General features: G+C 32.1%; 1 protein-coding gene across 1 annotated transcript; it reads right to left on the bottom strand.

Moving 5' to 3' along the window:
* Nucleotides 1-778: 778 nt before the first annotated feature.
* On the bottom strand, nucleotides 779-6,247 carry LOC145119857 (transmembrane protein, putative (DUF1218)). Its single transcript, XM_079055622.1, has 7 exons — nucleotides 5,968-6,247; nucleotides 5,144-5,641; nucleotides 4,354-4,497; nucleotides 3,704-3,859; nucleotides 2,637-2,764; nucleotides 1,479-1,744; nucleotides 779-1,273 (listed from the first exon to the last, which is right to left on the bottom strand). Exons 1-7 carry the CDS (start codon nucleotides 6,110-6,112, stop codon nucleotides 892-894), a joined length of 1,719 nt encoding a protein of 572 aa, XP_078911748.1. The 5' UTR covers nucleotides 6,113-6,247; the 3' UTR covers nucleotides 779-891.
* Between the last annotated feature and the right edge of the window lie 4,977 nt (nucleotides 6,248-11,224).

Consider the following 11,224-nt stretch of genomic DNA (forward strand, 5'->3'; position numbering starts at 1 on the left):
TCTATACGGGGGTGACTCCCCCACACCTAAGCTGTTCGCTACAGTTAGACTCGGCCAGTCTAGGGTGACAAAGTCTTAAGATCAAATTTCGGTGTTCATTAGAATACCAAGACAGACGAACTAGTCATTATCATGCATGGTTATAACGACTCACGTAGAAATCCGACATCATTAATCAAGGGAAATCATATTCATTCGATGTAACGATTCAATAAAGCAAAACAATCATAACTTTTTATCGGAAAACATCGGGTTTTCCGGGGAAACCAATCTTACTCATTTGTACTTTCAAAAACTATAATGCAAAACTTCTCATTTATTCACGTATTGAAATCACTCACGCACATACTTACAGGATCATCACCACATTTTCAAGAAAAGTTTTAATACAGAAAACATCGGATTTTCTGGGTTTTTTTTTTAAATGACATAAACTGTTTCACATCAAACACACTTATGAACTCACCAACATTATATATGTTGATCATTTTCAAAATAACTTGTATTCTCAGGTAATCGTTAGACAAGGAGGCATCCAGTGTGTGAAAGTTTCTTTTGTAGTTGCTAATCACCAAACACTTTATATTATGAAATCATGTAATGTAAACCTTGTACTTGATGTAAACAATGCCAGTTGTACTATGTAATGGTTGGTGATGCATGTGTTATGTTTCATATATATTCATTGTGATGATATTTCAATTTAAGTCACGCGAGCCCTCAGACGTTTCCGCCGTCTGGTTCGGGGGTGTGACATTTTATCACTTTAAATTCCGAGTAAGCTCAAAATGTACAATGTCATAACTTATAATGAAAGCCGAAATGGCATACCGGCACAAAAAGTATATACTAATGAACAAGTTTATTGTCTATCCAATCATGAAAAATAAGTTAAAGAATTTTATCAAAAGCCCTTAAATATTCAATTAGCCCCGGCTCACGGTATAGATCATGTCTAACAATTGGTGCTTCACCACCAATAACCATGATTCGATCCTCTGATGGTCTTGGCGGGGATGCATAAAGGATTGACGATTGCATGACCTCTTGACGAACATTTTCTTGATCTTGTAATAACCATTGTGCTCGTAAAGCCGTCATAGACAACCCAGATGCAAGAAAGACTGTTGTGATCCCAAACACCCCAGCCGAAGAGAACAAGCCTTCTCGTGCAGTGAAGCAACTAGACCTTGGGGTTGACCACCCTTTCAAGTGCCCTGATTCGACACTTAAGCCAATCAACAATAAAATTTCTCCCACCGAAAAGCAAATCCTGTAATTTAAGAGAATAAACATTTTCATAGTTAGCATTGTATGTCCCTATAAAAATACACAAGTTTAAACTATAGCGCAAATTGAAGTAAACAACATACGTAGTTATTGTTCCATAGTTTTCTATAAACTACATGTGTTCAAGTATTACAATTTATGTGAAACAAATAAACGAATATACTTTAACAAGGTTTTTTCAGATGTACCAAGTGGTAACGAAGAAAAATGCAGCTTGCCAAGTGAGAGTGTTGAGATGATCATTCGAGAGAGGATCCCAAGTCAAAAGTAAACTAGGATCAGGGTCCGATTTACTAACAGATAACAACAAATGTGTATGTTGCACCACCATAGCGATCACAAGGGCTACAAATGCACCCGCCGCACAAATTAGTGGTGTTTCGCCATTGCCACTATATCTACAATCGCTCTTATGCGCTTCCCCTCCACCACTTCCACTTGCCTCTCGTATTACCTGTGTAAAAATGAGCAAATGATAACTTTTATCAAAAATTCATAATAACTAACATGATTATTTTTTTATTTGATAAGCTAAATTGGAATACTGCTTAATCGGGTATGTTACATATGATGTTTCTTTTTGACTTGATGTATAATAATAAGTTAACAGAGAAAGTCAATGAAATAGACGAAGAAAGAAAATAAACATGCCTAAATTTCATTTATATTTGATATTTTTTTGGTTCTGACTTTTCAGCTTACATGTACCTCAACTAATCTCCGTGCGAACATGAGAGTATGCCTCATGATGTAGAGTCATCGTGAACAAACCTCCATAACCATAAGAAAAATGATTGTGTCAGGATTTGAACATGGAGTAATAGGTTATCCATCATCTTCCACGTGCCTTCCCAGTAGGCCAATATGCCAGAACCCTTGTGGTTAAACCCTTGTGTTGTAATGATCTTTTTATGAATTGACAGACGAGTTTATAATATATTTTGGTCTTTTTATGGATTTTCTTCATTATCACCATATATACAAAACATACTCTAAAATATTATAAATTGAAAATCTAATAAACTCAATTATGTAGTTAGTAATCTTGAAGTGGGAAAATGTGTCACTTTATGTTCGGAATTTCATATGTAGCAAATTATAAATTTATTTTAGTTAAATGGACCAATGTGTCATTTTGTCAACTTAGAGGAAATGGTTAGTTTATTTTAAAAACAATATATCCTGTTTCACAATTAAAATCGATGAACACAATTTTTAATCTATTTTATAAGATAATCATCATATTGACAAGCTAAAATATCTATCTGAATAGAATGATATATATTTTTTACTTATAACAAACAAACTAGAATCAAATAGCACGATCAAAAGAAGAGATGGAAAACCTGCGAGCGTGTCGCCTCAGCAATAAGACAAAGAACGAAGCAAAGCAAGCCAAGCAGTATGGAGACGACCATCAACACTACACCAGTTTTACTCCCGATATCAGTCCCTCGACGACTTGGTGCAAGATCTGCATGTGTCACCGCCATTAAAGGGTCGAGGCTAGTCTGTGTGTTTAGGTGTTGTGTGTGTTTGAGCCTTTGAGGGAATGTGATAGTGTGTCATGTGCGTAGTATAATGTTGAAATATGAGATGAGGGCAGATAAAAAGGCATATGAGTTTGAAGTTTTGGCATTTTAGAATTGCTTGGGTGAAAGGTTGCTTAAAGGTTAGAGATTCTTTGTCTTGGTGTGTCACCAAAGGGGCTTTACATGCAAGTTAATATCCACAACGTATAGATTCTTGGTTTTTAAGGATTTCAAAGGTATTTTTTGGCAAATGTTTACCGATTAAAGAGATTAAGAAATGTTTACCAAATTTTATCTAGTCGTGGCCGGCATACAACTATATTTTCTATCTATATTTTGTTGGCCGTAAACCTCAAACTTATAATAATTAAATTCAAATAGTTTTGTTATATACCTACTAGTTGTGAGACCCATGTATTACATGAATTAATTAAAAAAAAGTTAAATATAAAGGTCAAAATATTTAAGAACTTTGAATTTATAAGAAAATAAGAAAAATAATGAATTATTATAATGTAAATGTTTTTTATCTTTTAAATTTAAACAAATAATTTAAATAAATAAAAGAAACTTATGAGCTTTAATTTTGTGAAATTTGAAATTAAAAGGTAAATTCATTGATATAATTGAAATCTATTTATTGCTATTTTTATTATAATTATTATATTAAAATATTATATGGAATTTAATAAAATAGAAAAAACATAAAATGACATGTGAAAAAAAACGACGTTTGATAGCAATGTGAAATATAGTTTGCCCTTTGTCATCAACCTTCCAAATTAGGTCGGGATATGACTGAATGAGCTCAATTATAAATCTTATGTTGCCCATTTTTGCAGCAGTAAAAAGTACCCGGGAAGGGTAGCTTCTCATTATACCTCCCTGCTTTTTAACTTCCATAGGTGGCCCACGGATTATGTCATCAATCTCGCTCTTGGGCATTATTGCAATTTTTTTCCAAAGTATTCTTAATAATTGCAGGGCTTCACTTTCCTTTTCTGTAAACCTTACCTTCACATGAAAGACTGCAAAAACTGAAAGCAACAACCAAGAATATCCTTTGTAGGAATTAGTCGGTTTCGGTTATAATTTATTTGTAACGGGTTAAAAGGAAAAAGAATTAAAAAAAAAATGAGCAAAAATGCAAATTGGTCAAAGAGATAGAAAGTCACTAAAAGCATATTTAGATGCATACTTCTTAAATCCATTTATTTAAAAGATATAGATTATCATTATAATAATGTTATCATTTTCGAAACCATATTTTGTATATGAATTATATATAAAATAAATCCGAAAAGGAACGAGAAAAGTAATTATCCTTGAAAAAAAACATGCTCTAATATCCTTCTGTCAGTTAAAGAACATGCATGAACTTCTTAAATCAATGATATTAAAGCATTAGAGGGATATTAAAAGTATGTCATTCTATTATTTGATATAATAACAAAGAAAGGGTTATTATTCTTGTTTTTGGTATTGTTAGTGTCATTAAAACAAATGGCATATGACTAGCGAGCATACTTACTTGACTTGATGATTCTCACCAAAATATGTGGTTTTCTCTGTTTAAATGCACGTGTCTTTTGAGCCAAAAGAAAGAGTACATTTGTGAGTAGTCCCTTTTTGGCATAGAGTTCGGGGCGATCATTCACTATTTTTGTGGCAACATCTACAAAAGATTTTTTTTCATTTAATGAGAGAAATTTTATTGGTATATGCATAATAAAGGAATAATCAATCATCAATCGTAAAGATAAAACATGAAGCTTTCGAAGGAAAATCACAATGTTACCAAAAAATCTTTTTCTAGTTGTGGAACATTATACCTATGACCCTAAAATTGTAAGAAACAAAGAGAATGGTAAATGCAAGAAATAACAACGTACTTTCAATGATTTCTTTACCATAGCATTCTACTTTCACTTTATCCTGTTCCAAAATTGTATTTTGAAAAATCTATCCAATTATAGCAGTGTCACCCAAATACGAAACAATTTCATTTCTATAATCGGATAGCAGTGTCACCCACAAAAAAAAAATCGGATAGCTTCTTTAAGTATAATGTCCTCATAAGAGAAAAAATAATTTGAAAGTACAACGCTATAATTTGGTAGATTTTTAAAAGTATAATGCCAAAATAAGAAAGATATTATAGTCCAAAGTTGTAAATTTGTAATAGATTGAAATAAAAGCAGGATGCTATAATACACAAGTAGATGAAAGTACATTGCTAATTCTTGCATTTAGCCAAAATGAGTAACCATGATAGTATGAATGTATAACACAATAACAAGAATTTTGTAAAAACTACTTACCAAAGATATCAGATTCAACACATTTTTGTAGAAGCCAACCCTGAATCTCATGACTCCAATAATCACCCGACATTTCATTAGAATTATGATAGAGATATCTCACCATATCAGGTTTTGCAAATAAAGCAGCCACATAGAGTGGCATTGTTCTATTACTACCAGGGATTTCCATCACTGCTCTGTTCTTTTTCACCATTATCATTGCTATTTTCACGTTTCCTGCTGCAGCTGCTAAACCAAGGGCAGTATTGTAACTTTTATTTTGTAGTTCCAAATCATTCTTTTCCATCAAATTCACTAAATTTTCCACAAACTCTTCCACGGCTTTGGTGCTTTCTGCTGATGCTGCAATGTGAAGGGGTGTTTCGTAATTTTCAGTTATAGCAAAACGTATCAATTCTGGTTGTTTGTCAAGGATGGGTTTTGCAGCTTTCCAATTGCCTATGATTGATGCTTCATAAAGTGGAACACCAATCTTGATGTAGTCTTCTCTACTTCCTTCAAATTAAGCGTTTTCAAAAAGCAGGTTAGAATTACATCTACCCAATCATTAGGGTACTGAAGGTAGTGAAGAAGATATGAAGCAACGGAATTGAAGCACGAGAGTAGTTGAATATTATAATCAAATGCGTGGGAAAACAAAACAAAACCACAAAATTCAAATCGATCAATGAAAACGACCACGACCACCCAAAGTCCATACCAAATTCCGAGAAACTGACAGATTTTACTTTACTTTATTTGAATTTCTCACATTGGAGAGATAGAGTAGCGTTTTGTAAATTTTCGCTAAATGGCGTGTGTTCTACTTATACTTGTCCTACCTTCAAGAAGATCTGATCGAGGTAGATTCGGTGGTGGCGGCATTGGTGGTGGCACTGGTGGAGGAACAATCGGAATGACGATTTGGTTCTGTTGGTGGTGGTGGTTGTTTACTCCAGGCCCTGAGTTTGTAGTTGCGATGTTCATCTCTCCGGCTGCTTACTTCCCTACAATGGAATCACAAAAACATGAAGTCACCAATCGATGGATTTGAAGAATAAAAATAACTGAGATTCTTGAAGTGTGAATGTCTGATGCTCAAAGTTGAAGCAACCTTCTTCTTTTTATGAAAGGAGAGTAATGGGTTTTACACATGATTTTGTAGGAAAGTCATGGTCAACGTCAACGTCAAAAATTCCCCATGTGGCCTTTTTTGCTAAAAAGCTACTTCGATAATACATGTGGTCGAATTTTAATGGCACCAACAAGTAAGATTGAATTGATTAATTTTAGTTACCATCACTTGTTATAAAGATTGTAACGTAAAAAATGTAAACTCTACTTGTAAATCTTAAACTTACAGCTCTTTAATTATTATTTTTTTCTTTCAAGTTTAGCTTTTAAATAAATTTAGTATTTATTAATTTGTGGATGGCACTTTCTAGTTTCTTATCTTTCTAAAATAAGTTTAGTTAGTTTAGGTATTGTTTTGGTTGCAATATGTAATATGGAAGTAAACAAACACTGAAAAGTAGTTGAGGTTTACGTAAACAGAGGTGATATATTTTTTGATACAACCATAGATTGTTAAGGTAACAGGACAATTATGTCATTGTATTAATTATATAAAAAATTCAATACATATCGACGGAAGGCAAACGGACAACAAGCTGTGTCGATAGCCCTTATAATTAATCATTCAAAAGCAAATCTTTCATTCAATTGAAAATCGCTGGTCTCTCCATAATCAGGTCAAGGTCAAAGAAGAAGAGACGAGGCAATCGGATCATAGAAGAAGAGGCGACGACCTCCGCCTAGGATTTCCTCATCGCTTCATAAGGCTGCAACAACGATCATGCACAAGCCTTTGTCTGTGCTTGCCAGGCCTGGCCCAATAGACTGGACAAGTTGGACGATGGCACAGGCCTCAGTAAGGATTGGGGCCCTAAAATTAATTTTCACTTGTATATATTTTAAACGCGTTTAAAAATTTTTAAAAAATGTCTTACGTTGAGTTGGATGGCCGGCTAGGAAGTCTTTTTACTTTACCATTAGCAGGTTCGAATCTCGTTATATCTTCTTTTCAAACTAATATACAAAAGTTTTAATATGTGGAATTTCTATATAAGCTTTGTTTCTTTCTTTCAATCTTTTATTAGGCACTTGCTTCAAAATATCAAAAAAAAAAAAAAAAAAAAAAAAAAAAAACAAAATAAAACAAAAAAATCAAAGTCTTTATGATTCTAGTTAATTCTACGAAAATCTTTAAATACATATATTTTCTTTATTATTTACTTGATAAACTTTATTATAGTAGTATTTAATAATTCTATTAATTTCAGCTCCCATGTATTAGTGTTTATATACAAGATTTAAAAATATTTTCATCATCATAATTATCAATTCTCATGGAACATTTTAAGATATATTACTAATTTTAATTTATAATATATTTCATCATTTAAATTTGTATATATATAAGGATGTCGTTTGGATAATCATGTTCAGTTATGTTTTTTGGGTTTTATATAATCAAAGATCAAACCAAACCTAAAAAGTTAGTCTTTTTAAATGCAAAACCAAACCTACGGTTTTCCAAAATGTTTTAGATGTTTGGTTTTTGATATTATTCTGTTATTGTTATTTTTAAATGCAGAACCTAATAGTTTTACTGGTTAGTTGTTAACTCATACATTTTAAACTATATATATATATATATATATATATATATATATATATATCTTATACTATATTATAAAGCATATTAGTCATATCTTGAATTTTAAGAGATATAAGTTATAAAGTTTTTTGTACAAATCAATTTTGCGTAAATATCATTAATACTTGCCAAAAATTTGCAGACTTGAATTAAGGAAAGTTATTAAGAAAATTAATTTGGAGCAAAATGATAATTTTAAAGTATTAAATTCATATATATATATATAAATTAATTTAAATTTGTTAAACTGAAAACTGATTAGCTATGAAACTTCACCTACATTTTTAGGCTATCACGTATATACAGAGGAGTTAGCCATATCAACACAACATCCCTCAACCAACACCATACACTATTCTCTATGTTGTTTACAAAAAAGACACTTGTATTAATTAACTACATTAAATATATAAACCTGCAATATAAATATAAGGTTTAAACATAATCATTTTATTTAAAAGTGGTAATTGTTTTTACATAATAACTAATAATAAATTTTAATAAATATTTCCCACGTAAGAAAACTATTCTCAAAAAGAGTTATTTATCGCCGCCGCTTTGCACGGGTACACATCTACTATACATATATATATATATATATATATATATATATATATATATATATATATATATATATATATAGGCCTAGGTTATTCTATTCAAAGTAATTATTGTGTTATTATATGCATAAATGTGGGCCAATCAAATTTACTTATTTTAAGAAAGTGATTAATATATATTACTGAATTAAATATAATTGAAAAATATCATCTTAATTAATTGCAAGGGTATTTTAGTCAATTAATATAGATTTAATAAAGGAAAATTGCATTTTTTAAGGGATCATAGATTCTATTAATTTTAAAAATCCGATTTTACAAATTATAATTCTTTTAATTCAGACATTCTGACAGAATATGTTTATGGGTATATTCAAAAATAAAAATATTATTGAACCATAAATAATAAAAATATTCTTGAACGTATTTCTTGATCGTGACTTTAAAAACTTCTTGTAGAATAACAAATTCTTGAACAATCGATTGAAGAATAAAAACAAAAAATACATTATTTCTTATAGAATACGGGTAACAATTGTTAAGAATTACATTTATTTTTAAAGAATAAAACTAAAAAAACTTTCAAAACGGGAAAGAAAACATCAAAATCTAACAACGACAATAATACATTCTAAAAGAACAATGTTGCTTAGAATCACTTCCAATTTTGTGGTCCGTTCTTCAAGCATCAACTTTTGTGATTCCAACAGAATTAGAATTCGTGATTCCATTCCAATAGAACTTATCACTATTTGGAATTTGTGATTCCAACAGAATTGGAATTTGTGATTCCAACAGATCATGAGGAAAAATTGATCGACACCATGAAGATGATAAAGATATGAAACAAACCCAACAGGAAGTCTATACCCAATCCATCCACTTTTGAACCCTGGATATCCACCCGCTAGAATAATAAAGATCATAGCACAAATGTTTGCAGTCGTGACCACTGATTGCACGAAAGTGCTCTGTAACATTCAAATTTCATAAAACAAACATGTTTAACAATAGTTCCAACACAACTTAATGAAGAAAAAAAAGATCTTTGGAAGAAAATGAAGGGATACCTCTTTGATTCCAACACATAATAGCCCTGTAACAATAAACACCAAGAAAGCTGCACAAGGGTCGACCACAATACAATCTAGAGCAACCTAAAAGCTGCCAATGGCAAACTAGAATCAATAGTATGTTAATACTCATTACTCGATAGACTAGAATCAATAGTATGTTAATACTCATTTGCACAATTGATGTATAGAATTTTAGATAAAGAAATTGCAAAATACCAGAAAAGACGTACCCTGCAGAATTGGCTATAGTCCTAGAGATCTTCATCTTCTTCTTAGCGCCTTTATAAAGATCCTCCAAGCTACAAGGCAACAAATTCTCCACAGTAGGAGCCTTCTGGCGGATGAACTCTCCCCACCGTTTGGAGCCCTAAAAGCCCCATCTTTGAACGTCCTCCCTGCAGACTCAACATAATAGTAGACAACGATCAGAACATGTCATCATGTCCCAGACAATTTAAGAAATTGAACTGACAGATTATTAATGGAGAGGTAGGTACCTGTTTGGCGACGAATTCTGGGTAATTGTCCTGGAGCAACTGAAGAACTTGACGGAGTTATTTCTTGAAGGGGGAGGGGGAAATTTTGAGATCGATAATTTGAACAATGGTGGAGATCCCATCGGGGCTGAAATCGAGCTTTCTGATGCTCTTTTCCAGGAACTGGATTCTCCATCGAAGGAAATTTGTGCGCTTCTCTTCGACGCCGTGCATGTAAACCACCTTCTCTTGCTCTGTTCCCAGATCTTCATCGAGTAGTGATTCAATCCCGAAGATTGATCTTCAACCGGTGATGAAGATTGATCCTACGCCGGTGTTGAAGATTGATAGGTTCAGTCGTAGGCCGTATATAAAAGGGGGGATTAGGTTAAAATCAACGTAACTAGCAAAATTATAGGGAGTATTTGCGGAAGTTATTTATCAAATTACCTAGTTACCCTTATTGATTTATTTAATTATTGTTTTTTCTATTAAATTTTGATTGGTCCACAATCATGCATACAATAACACAATAATTAGTTTAAACAAATGAAGCTAGCTCTCTCTCTCTCTCTCTCTCTATATATATATATATATATATATATATATATATATATATATATATATATATATATATATATATATATACTAGTCGTTGCCTACGCCAAGCGACGGGTGCAAATACTTTTCTCATAAATTAGTTTCTAGAGGAGATTAGTCCTTTTGTACAAATAGTTTATCGGACATCCATGTTTCAGTCGTAGTCGTAGGTAATGAGACGTGTCAAAAACCAAAGATTAGTTTTCTTTTTGTGGTTTGTTCCCTTTAGGTTCGAGTATTCTGTTTATGGGTTGTACCGAGGAGTGTTAGAACCGAATATTAGTTTTCTTTTTTGTCATCCAACTTTCTTTTCGTGGTTTGCACCATGACCCACCTCTTCCACCCCTATTTTACTGAGAACCATCATCACATACACATACACATTGTCTAAGTGTTTGGAGATGTAATTAAAAATGCTTAGTACCAAAACCGGTTACAACAATCGTTTAAACTTTGGAATCAACATCAGAACCGATTGGAACCTCACGATGCAGCGAAGGAGTATAATTCATTATATATATAATTGTTTTCAGATGGAGATTAATTTTTTTTGATGAACTGTTTTGGGTCTAATATGTTGTTCTTTTCGGATTGAGCGTGTGTAGTGTTTGATTCAATAAGTTCTTAAGCACTTTTGCATTGATGATGCCATGAAATTTGTTAGGGTA

This window comes from Lactuca virosa, chromosome 6 (assembly GCF_052849685.1).
Source record: "Lactuca virosa cultivar CGN04683 chromosome 6, Lactuca_virosa_CGN04683_v6, whole genome shotgun sequence".
In the NCBI taxonomy this organism is placed as follows: Eukaryota; Viridiplantae; Streptophyta; class Magnoliopsida; order Asterales; family Asteraceae; genus Lactuca; species Lactuca virosa.